The sequence below is a fragment of the Manis pentadactyla genome, chromosome 3 (assembly GCF_030020395.1).
Source record: "Manis pentadactyla isolate mManPen7 chromosome 3, mManPen7.hap1, whole genome shotgun sequence".
Lineage (NCBI taxonomy): Eukaryota > Metazoa > Chordata > Mammalia > Pholidota > Manidae > Manis > Manis pentadactyla.
The window spans coordinates 199,505,788-199,524,099 of record NC_080021.1 but is presented as its reverse complement, the minus strand read 5'-3'; the positions used below and the strand labels follow the sequence as shown (position 1 = coordinate 199,524,099).

The window sequence follows — 18,312 nt, the reverse complement described above, 5'->3', positions numbered from 1 at the left end:
ATTTAAGTGTGAAGAAGCACAACGATTGGGGGAGGGGGTAAATTATTTTCAGTAAATCATCCACTCCTCCTCTATCTTTAAAGTGCATTCCAAACCCAGATCTTGTGTAATTCTTTGCTTGGACTACTAGTCCTGCTTTCTTCTTACTATTTTAAGCTTAATATATTGTCTTGCCAACAGATATAATGGTTCCTGTAAATACTTACCAGTTCCTTCCTTTCAAGAAGAGAAGAAAAATGGAATCACAGCTTAAAGTGTTTTTTATGTAACAAGTAGTACAGCCTGAACTGTCCACTAAATCTTAACCTGGATGTTAAAGAATGTTATTAGCATGGACTAAGGTTAATATTACAATATAGTATTTGTTAGTGTCACAAGGGCAACAAGGGCAAAAAGGGAGGCTTTTTTTGTATAAAACTATACAAAATATTGCATGTGCATACACGCACAGATATCCTACACATTCCGACTGCTCACTTAAGACCAACTCACCCAAGTAATTCTCTCCAGAGTATCCTAGAGTTTATCCACGATGCTCATTCATTAATTCAGTCACTGACTAAATATACATGAACACATAATCTGTACCAGGCAATGTCAAGAATACCACACTGGAAAAGACAATTCGTTTCTCTCTCTCCTTTCCATCAGAATTCTCACAGATATTTTCCATGATCTTATGAAAGACAGAGTAATCAAAATAAGCAAAATCTTACAGGATTATCTGTGCAGGTTAGGTTGTGATTTCAGAGTGAAACAACCCAGAAGGGTAGTTTGTCACCTAGTAAAGAGCAAAGATAGTGCAAGTACAACTTGCTATGTCTTGGAGTACTAGAACTAGGCGTTACCCTTTGAATTCTGATATATAATTTTAAAGGCAAATAAAATAATATCTCAGTTCACGTCATCTGTACCAGATAACTGGATTTTTCCCTAGAGGTGGTACTGAATGGAAAAAATGTGTGTGTGTGTGTGTGTGTGTGTGTGTGTATTTCAGTCCATTCCAATTGTTATATTGATAGACTTTTCACCTGGGGTGTGTACTAAAACTGTAAATGTTTAAAATAACTATATATATAATATATATACACACACCTATATGTTTATGTCTATATACATATATATTTACATATATGTTTCATACTTGATACATTTAAATCTGTTCCAATTATCACTTTTATTGATATTTAAATTACCCTTTGTTTGTCCAGAAGGAGCTCCTCCAGGCTGGTTTCTGACCCTCTTCGGCATGCCCTTAGCCTAGCAGCTTGTGGTAGTAGGTGTTTGAGAAGGAGGCGGCGTGAAGTATTTGAAAACCTTTTCTCAAATTGCTGGCTTTCCAGATGGTCTGTAGAGTCCTTTTTAGTATAATTTAAGTGCTTTACTTTGGGGTTTAACAGCTTTATCTTTAGCTTACAAACATTAAAAATAATTGGTAAGAATTATTCAATTGCAATCAATACCTATTAATTATATACTAGTGAAGAATGCTTTCTATAGACATGAACTGTATATTTAAAATTAATGTATTTTTAATTGAAGTGTAATTAACATACAATATTAGTTTTGGGTGTACAACATAGTGATTTGACATTTATATATATTATTAAATGCTCACCATGGTAAGTGTAGTTATTATCTGTCACCATACAAAGTTATTACAATATTATTGACTATATTCCCTATGCTGTACTTAACATCCCCTTGACTTATTTATTTTATAACTGGAGGTTTGTACCTCTTACTCTCCTTCACCTATTTTGCCTACCCTCACCCCTCCTTCTCTCCTCTGGCAGCTACCAGTTTGTTCTCTGTATTTCTGAGTCTGTTTCTGTTTTGTTTTATTTTTTAGATTCCACATATAAGTGACGTCATATGGTATTTGTCTTTCTTTGACTTATTTCACTTAGCATAATACCCTGTAGGTCTACCTGTGTTGTCACAAATGGCAAGATTCCATTCTTTTTAATGGCTAATATTCCAGTGTGTGTGTGTGTGTGTGTGTGTGTGTGTGTGTGTGTGTGTGTGTACACGCATCTTCTTTATTCATTCTATTGATGGACCCTTGGGTTGCTTCCATATCTTGTAAATAATGCTGCAGTGAACATAGAGGTGCATATATCTTCTTGAGTTAGCATTCTTATTTTCTTCAGGTGTATGCCCAAAAGTGGAATTACTAGATTGTGTGGTATCTCTATTTTTAACTTTTTGAGGAATCTCCCTACTGTTTTCCATAGTGGCTGCATCAATTTACACATTCCCACCAACAGTGTACAAGGGTTCCCTTTCTCCACATCCCCCCAACACTTGTTATTTCTTGTCTTTTTGATATTAACCATCTGACATAGACCTGAATCTTATAATTTGAGGGAATCTGGATCATACAGCTGAGTCTGCCCCCGAAAGTGAATTGAGGCAGTTATTTATTAAATTATATCATCTCTTTAATAAGACACAGGATATAATTGTCACTCTTCCTGACCACCTTCTGAATATAGCATTTCCTGAGTTACTGCCCATTAAACACTGAATTCCTTGAAAGAACTTACAGAAAAGATGCCTTTTTAAAAAGGTTTCATTTTTTCTTCTATCTGTAAAGAAGAGTAGCATATAACACATAAAGCATAAATCACTTGTCCTAAAATAACAAAGTCCATGTATCAGATTGAGTAAGTCAATATTTTCTCATGAAGATAGAGCACCACCCAAACCAGCTGATTTTGTGCTAACACTGGGTGGTCCAGAAAAGAAGTATTGAATCAATTCTACAGTTTTGGAGGAGCAGTGGAAAAACAAATATAGGAAGCAGGTTGGCCATTATTAACTCTGGAATAGATATTCTGTTCAATTTTCTTCTAGTTAGGTTTCCAGTACATGATCATGTGATGGTTTAGCTAGGTGGGTGGATGGATGGATGGATGGACGGATGGACGGATGGACAGATGGGCGGGCGGATGGACGGACGAACGGATAGATAGATAGATGATAGATAGATAGATAGATAGATAGATAGATAGATAGATAGATAGATATGCTTAGGGGTAGAGACACAGGACTCAGATTTGGTTTATGTTTTGTGAGCCTGAAAACCAATTATAAAATAGTTTAACAAGTGCTAATGTTAATAACCATTCATTCCATAAACATTTGCTGCTCCTCATTAGCAAGGCCCATAGTAGTGCTTCTGTTGCTTGTGCATTTTCAATGCTTTTAAGGTTTATTATGGCTCTGGGAGAGGCCATTAGTAGGCTCTAGTCTGTTTTACTCTCACCGATCAGTGTTCTGTTCCTCATGATTGTGAAATGCTGATGATCTTCACAAGCACTATTTTACATAAGAAAGGAAGCACACAGTAGGCCAGCACAATACAAACTCCTACTAACTTTCCCCATTTCATTACAGCAAATTCTTCGTCATTCTAGAGAAAACTCAACAAAAGTTATCTTTCTCATCACTGATGGATATTCCAATGGGGGAGATCCTAGACCAGTTGCGGCATCACTGAGAGATTTTGGAGTGGAGATCTTCACTTTTGGCATATGGCAAGGAAACATTCGGGAGCTGAATGACATGGCTTCCACCCCCAAGGAGGAGCACTGCTACCTACTCCACAGTTTTGAAGAATTTGAGGCATTAGCTCGCCGGGCATTGCATGAAGGTAATGGAAACCTAATGGTATGATGTGATGCATTTAAGCAGGGTTTCCTTCTCTCTTACTGCATGAAACCCTCTGAGGGGTAACTAAACCCTGTCAAGTCTTCCCTGCGCATGATGCCCACATGTCCTTGGTGTATTATGACTCGTTTTGAAATGCATAAATAGAGATGAGATGCCCTCTTACTTGCAACAAGAATATTTGTTTTGTTTTGTCTTTTAACAACCGCAGTGTGCTTTTCAACTAAAATATCCATATGGTCCCACCTGGAACCGTTAGAATCAATGGAATGAATTTAGGTGTTTTTTGAGGCCACACACAGAGTGGGAAACCTTGACTTAGGTCTCATTTACAGTTATCTGAAAGTATTAAGTAAACATTCATAAATATGCATTGTGAATCTCACCAGAATGTTTCCAGAAATACACGTGAAGAAGAAATAGGGATAATAAATACTTAGCACATGCTTCTTGACTGGATGATTCAAAGATACATATGTTCATGTGTAAGTTAAAGAGCATTACCCCAACGGGGAATAAAATCAGTAAACCCATTCATTAGAGTTCTTTGTACACCATTTGGAAGGATGTTTAGTTGTATGATTTAAGTTAAATGAACTTCCAGGCGTAATATGGGCCTGTGTCTTGGTAAGCCATGGGACAAAGTGCAGATTGGGAGATAACAGGAGATCTAGCCTCACACCAAAGCCAGGCAGCAAGTTAGGCTTGATCATTGCAGGTATCCAGGGAATGATTCAGCTTGATGGGAAAATCATGGGAATATGAGGTTTCAAGCAATTAGTAATGTTCATACTAAGCAGAATCAGCTATACTGTAGTTCCAAGAAAAGAGTTTAGCATGGTCTCAGGCTAGTTACGATTACAGCAGAAAATCCCGCCACTCACCTACTAGCTGAGCAAATTTTGGCAAATCATTTAATTTTTGCATTCCTTTGGTTTCTTAATATAACAGGGAATGAGAGCAGTCCAGTCTTCATAGGATTGTTATAAGGATTAAATGGGTTGATACATATAAAGTGATGAGAAAAGTTGCTGAGGGCTTATGATACTCAGCCCTCAATAACTGTCTGCTATTATCATTGCCTTAGGCAATTTATATAACATCTATGAGCTTCAGTTTCTTCTACCTTTTAAATGGAGATATTATAATATGCACCATACAGTTGTCTAAGGATGATGAAATAAAATATTTAAATTTCACCACATAAAGTGTTTAGCAAATGGCAGAAGTTCAGTAACTGGGGCTACCTTCATTTCTCCTTTTCTCAGGGAAAAGTGCTATGTTGAGTGGGAATCAGGGTGGTTGTATTACTACATGGGATTTTGAAATTATTAGCTGTGGTATAGAGAACTGATTTCCAATCCTATCATCCCTCTGTCCTATAGGATTGGGGCCTTTTGCCCTAAAGCAAGTCGATCCAGAAACAGGGTGGGACAGAACCTTCCTTTGGTTACAATATCACAGTTTTGGAAGGCATCACTTTTATTACAATAAATAAATATCCAGAATGTATGATACTGTGAGTTTCCAGATTTGGTAAGGAAAGGTCCTGCTTTTACTGAAAAGACATCATCAGGTCAAAGGAAATGAACCTCATTTCCTCTGCTTCTATGTTCTCTGAAACTACTTCCAATTTGGATGGATCCACTTTTGGTTTCAAGACTGTCCACGTTTCTGGCCATTTTCAATAAGCATAGGTTACAGAATAATAGCTTTCTCCCTATGTAACTCATTCACTTATCTCTCCCTTACACCTCAATGCCAGTGTACCAGTCTTGATAGCTAGATTTTTCTTGCTCCCTAAGCTGCTCTATTGTCAATAAGCCTGTGGCCCCATGTCTCATAGCTAAGTGCCCATGGTGCAGACCTCTTACCCACACCACAGTCTATTAGATGGAGCTTTAAGAGGGCACCTGGTTGGACTGGACTCCTTCCCTTGGGGTGAATTCTTCCCTTTACTTTGCCCCTACCTACAGTTGAGAGTCTTAAATGCATAGACACAAGTTCCATAATGGAGGCCGTCACCAATCTCCTTTCCAGGAATTCAGTTGCAGTCCATGGGGCTTGCTGAAACTCACACATTTGAATTCCTACTAGGGTCCCATGATTGTACATGGGCCTAGCACCACGGACTTAGTGCTGGAATTTGGGCTAAGACTTACAAACTTCTTCAATAGAGTAAATGGAATTTATTGTTTTTTCTGATTCTAGGCCAGTCCATTCTGGATCAATCATAGTCAACCTTACCCTACTCTACCATGTTGAATCAGTTTCTGAACAGCTCTGCCTAAGTTGTTGAATTCCCAACATTTCCTCACTTAAGAGCATGGCTCAGCTAATCTGTATGATCTCCATTCATATAAAATATGATCATTTACTTAAAATTGAGAGAGAAACCAGATCCTGGTTCTATTATTCAACTTGTATGTTGCTGTTATTTAAGTCTTCAAATAGCTGTAGAAGTGATGGTCTTTATTCTGAAGTAAGTGACTCATAATCAACACCCTTATGAAGCCATCAGGATTGTAGTTTTATTTATTTATTTGAACAAGGATTTTGGAAATTGAGTTACTGCTGCCTGACCTCATACTGAGGCGGTGGAACCCTGCTGGTGTGGAAGCCAGGAGAGTGACCCATGGAACTGACTCTGTTACTTGCAGCTGCATCTGGAGATTCCTTTTGCTGAAATACTTCATTTCTGCCTGACCCTGCATAGCCCCGAGAACTTAGGATGAGGTCCCAGACTGAAATAACTTAACTGGCTGGAAAAAATTCCCAGTCTGTAGTAGTGCAAATAACACACATTCATATTTGGGTAGGAGTGGGGGGCAGTTGGGAATTAGACGGATATGAAAAGATATTTTCTCCAGCTTGCACTTAAATCTTAGTAACTAGAGAATGGAACATTCTAACTGTTAATTCATTTTTTTATTACCCCTGCTGCCATATGTTATTGATAGATCTGCCTTCTGGGAGTTTTATTCAAGAAGATATGTCCCATTGCTCCTATCTGTGTGAGGCTGGTAGAGACTGCTGTGACCGAATGGCAAGCTGCAAGTGTGGGACACATACAGGTCAATTTGAGTGCATCTGTGAAAAGGGGTATTATGGGAAAGGTCTACTGTATGAATGCACAGGTGAGTCTCCACTTTGTATGTCTGTTATCTGTTGCCATATAAAAAATGATTCCCAAATGTAATAGTTTAAAACATTAAGTATTTATGATTGCTCATGAGGCTGTAGGTCAGTTGGGCAGCTCTTTAGGTCTCAGGTGTGCTGACTCACACATTTGTCAGTTAGCCCTGAGTTGGGTGAGCTGCCCTGCTGATCTCAACAGGGTTCTCTTACTGTTTGGGGGTCAGCTGGCTGGAGTCTGATCTACAGTGGCTTTGTCTAAGATGACTAGGCTGACTGTTACGTGGCCTCTCGGACTCTACCAGGCTAACCCAGACTTGTTCCCTTGGTGGTGACAGTTTCAGGAGGAAGCATGGAAGCTTGCAAGGCCTCTTGAAGTCTTGGTTCAGAACCGGGAGGGGGAAGATTTGGGGTCTTGTAATCGGTGAATAGCCAAATCCATCCTATAAGGACTTAAGCCAAATATGCCTCAGTTTCTGTATGAGATTGAAACCAGTCGGATTCTGGTCCTCAGGCCACACGTCATTTGTGGAATTATCACAAATGGTGCAATGTTCCCTTAGTGGTGTTTTAGTTCTTCACAAGTCTCCACGTGGAGACATTAAAAAGCTCTAAAAGTGGCGTCACTCCAAAGTGGAATTTACTTCACTGACATTTGTAACTCTATGTCCTCTAGGTTTCCTTACAAGAGGATCTTTATATTCTTAATATTTTATTAGAAAGGCAAGAATAATTTAGAATTCTTATGTTCCACACCATAGCTTAGGAAATATCTAATATTTAGAAGTGGCATGTGCTTCTCTGTAATAGCATTTTGTTTGTTCTGTTTTACCTAAAAAGCAACGTGTTTTTTATCATGTAGAGTTCTTCCATGATTTGCTGTTTGGGAAAAATGTATTCCCGTGGAAATTAACACCCACCAAGAACGTTTAGAAGCAGTAGGTTTACTTTATATTGTACCATGTGCTCTTTTATTGCTTGGTTCATGTGAATATTATTTAATTCTGACATTTAGAAGGTGGGAAGGCCTGCACTGCAACACAGAAACGCAGCTCTCCCCTGTCTACCTGATCTCTTCTCTCTCTTTCCTTGTTCTCTCCTTCTCCTTGTAGGTCATTTCCTCTTGTGTTCTTTTATTCTCTTTCATTCTCGCTGCCCCTCCGTCTCCCCTCCCTTGTTTTTCCCTCCCTCCCCTGGCCCTGCTCCCACCTGGCAGACACATTTTTCCTGGGTCTGAGCAGCCACGCTCACCCAGCAGAAGATCTCCTTTCTTGGCTCTGCTCCTACTCCACCCAGCAGGATTTCTCATTTAAGCAGAAGAAAGGGGGGAAAAATAAGCCCAAGTGCCTCTGAGTTGGCAAAATGCCTCCCCTTGAATCTTCCCACACTCCCGTCAACAGCCCAGCTTGGCACTCTCCCCAGCACCCCCTCCCTCTCTCCTCTCCTCTTAGCCCACCAGACACAGGCAGAAGCTCTCATTTTCTTTGCTCCAAGCTGTAGTCAGCTTGTCTGCGCTCTGTGTGGCCTTGGGCTGAACTACTCCCTGCCAACAAGCCACTGCCATGTGGCTTCCCAGCAGCCATGCTGTGCCACAGCCCCCACAGCTCCAGGCCACTATAATCTTGCATCCCAGGGGATAAGCTGCAGGAAGAAAGAGGGGGCAGTTCACAAACCCACTACCCCCGGTTGCCCAAGTAGCCATGGCAGCTACCGGTCGTCCATTCCAGGCTGAAAGGCACAGAAGTCTGTAAGGTGTATGAGGTTGGGTGGGCCTGTCAACAGGGCCTCAGTACAGGTGACAGGAGCACTTTTGCTGCTGGTTCTAGCCAAGAACACCAAGCACAAAAGGATTAGTTCATCCATCCCTTCTCATAAATGAGTAAGCCTTAGCTTACTACTTCTTTACATTTAAATTAGATGGTCGTATTGATATAAATGTTCATATTGTCATCTTTCATATTTGTTTCTAAGAGATTAGGAAAAGTGGAATTGGAGCTCCAAGACGTACACTGTGACTTTAGTTGCAGGAGGGAAGACTCCTCAGAGGCTTCTCCTACATGCTAGGAGCTAAGAAAATTAACTAATGATATCCTTCCAATGGCATGAAAGACTCACTACTAGACTCTTTTCTTTTGGAAAGGCAAAAAGACGTATCGGCTCTAAACCATCTAGTACTGAAAATCTGGAAGGCTGTTAGTCTCTTTTAAAATTTACTTAGTTCACAAATGTTATTGAGCATCTTCTCCATGTCAAGCCCTGGACTAGGCACCAGGCAGGGATTCAATGGTGAGCAGACTTATCCTCTACCTTTTTGGAACTTAACAATCTAACCATACAAATCAATTTGTAATCACAAACTGTGATGTCTTCTAGTAAATAAAAAGGTCAATGGTATAAAGAAGGGACACCAGGGGAGGCTAACCTAAGATTCTACCCTCTAAGCTATGAAGGATGACTAGGCAATAGCTATTTTATTGCTCAAGAAGAGGATATTATTATTACCTTGCATTCTGAATAGTTGGAAGTCTGGGTATTTATCCTTATTGTAGAAATAATGCCTTTCAGGACAAAATCATTCCTCTGTAGAGCCACAAGGAACCTTAAAGATTATCTGCTCTAAACCCCTCATTTTAAAAGAGGAAATTGTAGAATTTCCTACTGCATCTCTGGAAAGACAAGTATTTTGCTTAAAATGGCATATCCAGCCTTCAGCAGGACCCCAGAAGGGACCCAGGGCTTTTCTCTAAGTCCTATGTTATTTCCACAATATCATACTGCATATATTTTGCACTTTTGAAAATAGCTTCTTATATACATTGCTTTTCAGAGATCACAGACCCTGAACTGTGCTCAAAGTGTTTTAAAAACACACAAAGATCTGGCTCAGATTCAAGCTCTGCCAATTACAGACTGTGCTTTTGGATAATTATTTTCTGCTGATTCTGTTTCTTCTGTAAAATGGGCTTAATAATGATATAGTTATACACATACACATGTTCCATATATATATATATACACACACACAGACACATGCATAACTATATAGAAATGAGTATATATATATATATATATATATAGCATCTATTTTATATATATATGGGTTGAGAGAATATACTTAGGGTGCTTAGGATAGTATCTGGCACATCAGTTCTCAATCTGTCATATATTTTATTATTAATCAGTATTGTGAGATAATATAAATATAAGACAGTTAATAAATGAACATTAAAATAATTACCCTGAGTATGAGACACTTGAACATAAGTGACACCATGTATTTTATGAACTTCACCATTCTGAGCTGTTAGATCAGTGGCCTAACCTGAAATTGTGCTGTAGGGAGGTTAAGGAAGATCTATGCATGTAGGTGAATATGCACCTGTCCATCAGGAAGCTTTGTACCTACTAAAGGGGGAGTAGTTTTGACCTGATGAGTTCCTAATGAAAATCCAGAACACAGCGGCATGGTGTACCAGTGGATACTGCAGAAAGTAGAAGTTGTTTGCCTTGATGAAGGAAAAGTTACATGCTGTGGCAAATTGTATTTGTTAATTAATTTCATAGAAAAGTAGCATACTAGAGCTAGCTGCTGGGCTTTCTCAACGTTCCCTTGGATCATGAGGAAATTCCATCCCATGATCATACAGGAGCTATGTGGCAGAGCTGAAGAAGAATCAAGGTCCCCAAACTCCCAGTCTGAGGTCCCTTCTTTATTCTAATGTATCTTGAAGGATGTTTCAAAGATTGCTGATGACCACGGTGTTACTGTGATCTTCTCTTTTCTTCTCATTGTTCTGTGGGGTCAACAGTCAGGAATGCATGAATCCTCAAACAATGACCTCCCAACGCCCTGTCCAAGGCAGTGGCTTTGCTTAAAATGGCCTGAGTACCACTGTCATGGCTTCATGGACAAGACTCTGATGCACAAAAAAGATTATAATAATTGTGAATCTGTTCTATATCATGAACACCTTAACTTGAATGCAAGCCTGAAGATATAATTAGAAATTACTACCAAGTAATACTTTGTCAAAATAGCTCAATTTTATAAAACATTATTTAATATGTTGGAGCTAGCTTTTGAATTCCCTTGGCTCAAAACTTCTTTGAGCTGGCTCGAAAATAGTCATATGCTTTTAGCTGGTGATCTTGAAGAGTGTGTGCTAATAGGTTTTATGGAAGTGAGGACCATATAATAAATAAATAATCTAAGGTGAAATGGTACTTTGCTCATGTATGTCTCATTCACTTACATACTGGCATTGAACACAGAGCCATATTTGATAGAAATTAAATTAATGCTAAAATATCTACTACGTAGAGAGAATTTGTGACACAATTTTAATACTTATAAAGCCATCCCCCAAATGGTCCAGTTTAAGAGAGGCATTGCAGTGAAAGAAATCCTGTTTAACAATGAAATAAATTTCAAGGTAGTAGAAGTTTTCTGTTTGGTTTTCACTAAGTCCAAAATAGGGATAAATAGACCACAGCAGTTACTAAAATCTCCCTTTTCTCATCATCCTTTCCCTTAGACACTGTAACTATCCTGCACTTACCTTTTCAGATGGCCCCCTACACACACACACACAAGCACACCCACACATGCATCCTCTAAGCCCTAGCTCAAACCTCTTGTCCTTTCCTCCCTCTTGATTCTATCTGCATCACTCTTTGGGGAGCCAGAAATGAAGCAAGGCCAGGAACATTTGCATATCAATACTTTTGTTGTAAATTGATGCTTTATAAAAGGTCTATGATATTGTTTGTTTGTTTTTTAAAGAAAACCCTACATAGGTCAGTTTCATTTACTGTAAATATTTTGTATGATTCAGAAATTCGGGTGTGAGATTTTAATACTACATGGTGAGGTTTAAAGAGTTGAGAAATATTCTAGGATTAGCTTTTGAACTTCAGCTAAGGGAACTGTACTACAAAAGTGTGAGTCTAATGAAAAGGTGTTGCTTCCATCTCTAAGTCTAGTATTTCTTTCTTCATCCTTCATTTTTAACTTAGGCATTTGGACAGTGACAGTGACGATGATGACAGCAATAATGACTGATAATAATAATACCTGATATTTAAATAGCACTTACTATATTCCAGGCACTTTTCAAAGCATTGGCATATATTACCTTACTTAATGTTCACAAGTAACTCTCTGGTTAAGAAACTTGTCCTGGGTCACACAGCTCATAGAGCCAGAGTAGGAACCCAACTTGTCTGGTTCCAGAGTCTACAGTCTGGCCATAGAGATAGACATTTAGTAAACAAACCCACAATAAAAACAGAGCTTCAAATTTTGTTAAGTATTAGTTGGACCTTTATGAAGTCATCAATATTTAATCATTTTTACTCACAAAATAGCAGCTTCATATGGTTTGACCTAATATTAGAAAGAAGAAAATGAGTTACATAAAATACAAATCTTCTTAATGTTTTAAAATTATTACTCACTCATAGAACACACCTCAAGCTTCTTTGCATGGCAGGAAGACTTTGCATAATTGAACCTCTCTTTACCGTTTCAGCTGAAAGCTGGAACTAGCTAGTTTCTGCCAAATACTGTGCAATTTCCTTCCTCAGACCTTTGTTCATGCTTCTTCCAGCTCCCTTTCACACCACTCAGCTATGGTCTTTGTTCCTACTTCATCAGGCAAGTGATTTTAACAGGCAGTGACTTTATAATTCATTCTGTGTCCCCCTGCCTTCAGAGCCCATAGTAAGTGCTCAAGAAAAAGGATGTAGGTCAGAGGTCATCTGCAACACACCAGCCTCTTAAATGGTCAACAACTCATTCTTGAAATCTTAGGCAATTGCGTGGTTTCCGTGTCTGACTTGGGCACCACAGGATCCCTAGCACAAAGGCACATGGTAAGACCCGTTCAACAATATATTTAATTTATTTGAATGCAAACTGTTTACTTTGGTTAAACTTTGTCGGTGATAAACCAAATACAGTGTGTCGTTGGTTTACTAGATTAGTCATTTTTAGATACCTAGATCTTCAAATCAGTTGTGAATAGCCAGTGAACTCCTGTTGTAAATCCACTCAGGGGCAGCTGTTCTGAATTTCCCCTGAAGGGATTTGAAAGATGCAGAGTATGGAGACAGGCGTCTTGAGGACACTGCTCCTTTGCAGAAATCGACTCCATTTCAGTGAGTTTGGAATGATTAGTGGATTGAAAATTATAACTGGATGGGGGCCAAGGCTGAGGGCCAGCTAACGAGCCAAAGCCCCATTTGTATTGTTTTTCATAAAAGGAGGACACTAGAACATTTATGTGGGCATATATTAGACATGTAAATATATGCATGCAAATCCCCACCCCTACTCTGCACACACCCACATTTTCTTTGGAAAAGACAGAGGACAGAGAGCTCTAGAAATTGTTGAATGGAAACCAGAACATTTGGAAATCTTGTTCTCTGAGCAGAGCTTAGCTGATTTTTTTTTTTCAAAAAACATCCCCAGTGGTGCCTAATAATGGATTTTTAAGGTGTAAGGAATTTGTACAATGAATTCCTATTTGCCTTTTATAAGGGAATATTGTAGCATGTTGACACTGGTTCCCATTAACTGAAGGAGGAGGGTGGGTACCTGCAGCCTAGACTAGGCTAGTTTGTTCACTTTTCCACTGAATGAGGTAGGTATTCAGTCCTGATAGTGCATTTTCCAGTCTAGCATAATTTTGTCACAGGAAAACGCATAGAATTAGACCATAGGTATGAAACATCATCATCAAATGCCCAAGTCAATTTATTGTATTTTTCAGTTTAGTTATGGATTCTTCAGCCCTGTGACTTCTTCTTGGTGCTTTCTTATATTTTCTATCTCTTTGTTGAAGTTGTCACTGTGGTCATCCATTTTTCTCCTGAGTTTGTTGACCATCTTTGTAGCCATTACTTTGAAGTCTTTATCAGATAAGTTATTCATCTCCATTTCATGAAGGTTCTTTCTGAAGTTTCATCTTGTCCTTTTGTTTTGGAACATAGCCTCTGTTTCTTCATTTTGCTTGACTTCCTGTGTTGGTTTGTGTGCATTAGATAAAACAGCCTCCTCTCCCAGACCTGAAGGAGTGGCCTCATGTAGGAGATGAATGTTACGGTTCAACCTTACCTTAGCTGTTGGTTGTCTCCGAAACCTTCATGATTGAGTGGCCTGTTTTATTTCCAATAGCCCCTAGTAGTTGAGGATGTGCCAAGACCAATCAGTCACCCAAAGGGGAGGATCTCACTCAGCACCCAGATTCAAGCTGATGGGAAGCCAGGCTCTCCAGCAGCAGCTTTTAAAGTACACAAATGTGTACAGTCCTGTGGGACCACAAACATAAACCCCACTGGTGTCCAGACCAGACCCTCTTGAGGCATCCCCTGGCAACAGCCACAAAAATCAGGGCTCCAGAGGCATTGTATAATTGCCTTTCTGAGGGATACCAGCAAGCTAGAGCAGGGAAGAGGGAGAGCACAAAGGAGGTGGCCACTTGCCTCCATTCCCTGGGAGCATCTCTGGAAGCCTCCACTTGTGTGCCAAACCTGAAGCCTGCCTGTGGGTAAAATTGCAGTATTTCCAGAGTCTCTTGTCTGGCCTTAGTGCATTTTCATATCAATAGGTGTTTCCAAGGGATGGAGAGAAGTCCATCTCTATATCAGTAGGTGATTACAAGGTGGGTGGGGAGCAAGCACACACCTGGACCGGAGAGATTTGGTGGGGTTTTTGCAGCTGGGTTACGAGAGACACAGGCGAGCAGGAGTAGACGACTGCTTGTAAGCAATAAGTAGGTTTCTCCCACTTTATTTCTCTCTTTGATTGATTTCAGCTTCAAAGGTTTATTTGCCTGGGGCTGGGAACCCATTTTCTCCCTGGAATTATACTGCCTCTCAGGCCAGAGCTTTAGGACAAGCAAATGGGCCTCGTTGACAGAAAGATGGGCCTGTCTGCTGTCTGTGCAGTGCTCTGGGTGGGGTGGCCTGCCAAGAACTGTCTCTGCAATTGTCATAGTCTCACAGGACCCAGGAACTAGTCCCCCAGCCACCAGAGCCAGACATCAAGGGCATCCCCTGGGCGGCAGCTGCAAAAACTGGGACCTCAGGTGGGTGTGAAAGCTCCCAACCTGAGAGACAGAACATCCACCCTGCAAGACCTCTGGGAAGGATTGCTTTCCAGAGCACTTAGATGTGTGTGTCTAAGAAGCCTGCTCCTCAGGCTGCAGCTCTGATGGTAAAGCTAATAGACCATCTTCACAGAAAGATGGTGCTCCTTGTTCTGTTGCCTTTGCTGGGTCCTGGAGTTGGCAGCCAGTTAAGGACTTTCTTCCTTGGGTACTGCCCCCTAGGACACAGGAAGGTAAGTGCCCCTGCCTCCAGAACCAGGTGATGGGGGTGTCCCTTGCTCATAGCTACAGAAACTGCAGTGCCAGACATCTGTTAAAAGCTCTGCTAGGAAAAAAAAGAAGAAAATTAAAAAAAAAAAAGAAACCTAACATTCAAAAAATAAAAAGAAAAATGGTGCCTGCTGACTAGTGAGCAGCCAGAAGATGGTGCCCGCCAATCAAAAGGTGCCCACATGCCTGCTCCTCAGACCGAAGCTTTAGGGTTAGCAAAGGAGCCTCACTCACAGGAAGTCTGGGCATCTCTGGATGGGCTGCCTCTCAGCTGGAGTCACCTGAGCCCTTTAAGAGGTGATTCACAGTTTATTTGAGCCTTGTGGTCTCATGGACGTGAGCACCTGTTTCTCCTGAGGGTTTCAGCACTGGGCAAGTTCACTGTGGATTCTGTGAGACCAAATAATGACAATGGAACATTGCCAGGGTGGGGTGGCACACCAAGCTTTATTCTCATGGTGACAGGTCATGTGCTAGAATCACATCTGCCTCTGGCAAGTCTACGTGCCCATCTCCATCTCTGCCTCCCCTCCAGGCCCTGCCGTGAACACTAGGCTCTTTATATAGCAACTCAGGCAATACTGGCTTATTGCCAACATGTCTGCAAGCATGTGCCTGCACAGTAGGCTAAGTATTATATCATTGCACATGCATAGTGGGTAAGTAGATTAGGATCAGGTGAGGATCCTGGTTATGTAACTTCCATTTTCCCTACAGCCCCATTCGTTTTCAAAGCTAGATATCTAGGGGTCTTTTCTCTCAAGTTCAATTCTGACAAGTTGGGATACCTGATGTGGGGTTCAAACTGTTCACTCCTCATGGAGAAGCTCTGGGTTTTGAGTTACCTCCTGACTGTGGGTCTCCAGGCAGGGATGGTGTTGATGGCAAGATTGTGTCCCAGCCCCTCCTACCTGCTTTGATGTGGGTTGCTTTCATTGGCCCCTTGTTTAGGGGTTGCTCAGACAGTTTTTTTCAGAGGAACTTACTCCATAAGGTGTGTCTGTGGGAGAAACTGAACCCAGAGTTCTCCTACATTGCCATATGGAACCGACCCACCCAAAGTCAGTGCATTGTATTGTCATAAAAACATACCCAGTATTCTAAAATTGTCAAAATGAGGATGATGAGCAATTCCTGATCATTGTAAAATCTTCCTTTTCCCCATTTTTTCCCCCAGTCCCATCATAAGTAACTCTACAGTGACAATGAAAAAGAGACAAAGGGAAAGCATGATACATCTGCTAATCAGTAGTCTTCAAATGTTTTTGTTCATGTAACCCTTAAAAACATATTGAAAATCAATGTACCCCACATTGATTTTTAAGAAGGCATCTAACTATTTTTAGCAGAATTTTAAAACATGGTATTCCCATAATACTGTATTGACATTTAAAAATAAAACTATGATATCACAGAAATCTACTGTAGCAAATTTGATTCCTTCTAGTAGTATCCATTCGTGAATAAGCAACTTTTTTTAATGCACAAGTTTTACGTGGTTTCTCGTTTTCTTAGATGTCTTCCATTCTGCTTCCACCACATAATCTGTTCTAATGCAACATATTTTTATGTCCTAAAGCCTTTTATTGATCATAGAATTCTCCTCTCTGATACAAAAAATTGTGGATATAAATTGAAATTCATTTTAGAAATGTCTATGACCCAAATTATTGTCAGATTGAGTTGTTATATTACAATTGTTATTGTATATAATTTGAAACCGTATTATACATTTCAATGCTTATTACACATAAAAATAAGATACTGTTTGGAGATTCATCTCTTACTGAGATGGGTTGTTAAATTCATACATCCATGGATTTCTGTTACTCATGATTAGAAAAAGAGCATACAGATTGACTTCATTTCTATTTTTGTTTTTATCGGTTTTATGATGAAAACTTTCTTGGCACAAATGTGTATGTAGATGGAACTTGAAAGAGTTGTGTCAAATTGATATCACTCGATTCTTTGAGTTCATCCTGAGTTACATGCCAAAAATAGCATGAATTATCTATCATCAAAAAAACTATTGTAAATGATCTATTTGCTGACAATTCCCTTGGGTCCTTTTTCAAATTTAATAAAACTGAAGATTAAGAAACTTTTGACTTGCAAAAGGAGTTGTTACCCAATCATAACAATCATTCACTTTCTCAAATTTCTGGGAAGTCCCCAAAGGAGAGTTTACTAGGACTTATTAAAAGACTACCTGTTAACTATTTCACTTGGAAGCACTATGTTTAGCCCAGTTGCACTTGGGAAAATCAAAACAGTGCAAATTTTAATAAACTAGCAATTCAATAGTTTTTGATAATATTATTTTACCTTAAAATATGAATTAATATATTCTTACTGAAGTCTTGGGACCACAGATCTAGCTTTGTTTAATTTGTGGACAGATATCTACCAGACAACCTATTTGTGAAAATATTTATCACCATCAAACCTGTCCTCCAGCTTGGGCTTTATTTTCTTGGAAAGAAGAAATGCACATTCCAATGGCAAGCATATTACTTTAGACTTCAACTGATAAATGAGGCAAGAGAGCCTGCTTGAGGTTTTCAGCTGGATGAAAGAGTTGCTGCCACCTTTAATATTTCTTATGGACATTTTCTTCCTTGCTTTGCCCGCAAGGGACACCTCTAAAGAAGTGGCCTATTTTTGGACAGCAGTCAAGGGGTTGAAGAGGAAAGGTGGTAAATGAACAATGCCTTCACTCCCAAACCTCCCCACCCTACAAGGTTTCTGAATTGAAAACATCCCAGAAATAGACCAAAATACTCCATTTCCAGTGCCAGGAAATACTGAAAGATATTTAACTGAAATATATAAAAGGCAATATATATATAGGAAATATATAGAGGACCTGTTTATTTTGCCTTAATTTAAGGAGAGTTTCCAGATACAAAGATTTTGAACTGTGCTAGAAGTTTATTCCTTGGGGCAGTGCACCCTAATAAGAATCAGAAGTGGTGAAAAGTATGCATTTCTTTTGAAAAAATGAATGAAGGGTAATTGTGGAAAGATGCCACACCAATTTAGGTAAGAGAACCTATGAAGGTTGAGGTTCTGGAAATTGGTTCTCTAAAATGATGCATGCCACAGTCATATGCCT

At 39.7% G+C, this 18,312-nt stretch overlaps 1 protein-coding gene across 1 annotated transcript in view; it reads left to right on the top strand.

Annotated features, from left to right (window-relative positions):
• SVEP1 (sushi, von Willebrand factor type A, EGF and pentraxin domain containing 1) overlaps positions 1–18,312 on the top strand; it is a 157,588-nt gene that overhangs the window by 19,923 nt on the left and 119,353 nt on the right. Inside the window, exons 2-3 of the mRNA XM_036903354.2 lie at positions 3,403–3,658; positions 6,636–6,812. Coding sequence (XP_036759249.2) covers positions 3,403–3,658; positions 6,636–6,812 — 433 coding nt within the window. The remainder of the gene's footprint in view (positions 1–3,402; positions 3,659–6,635; positions 6,813–18,312) is intronic.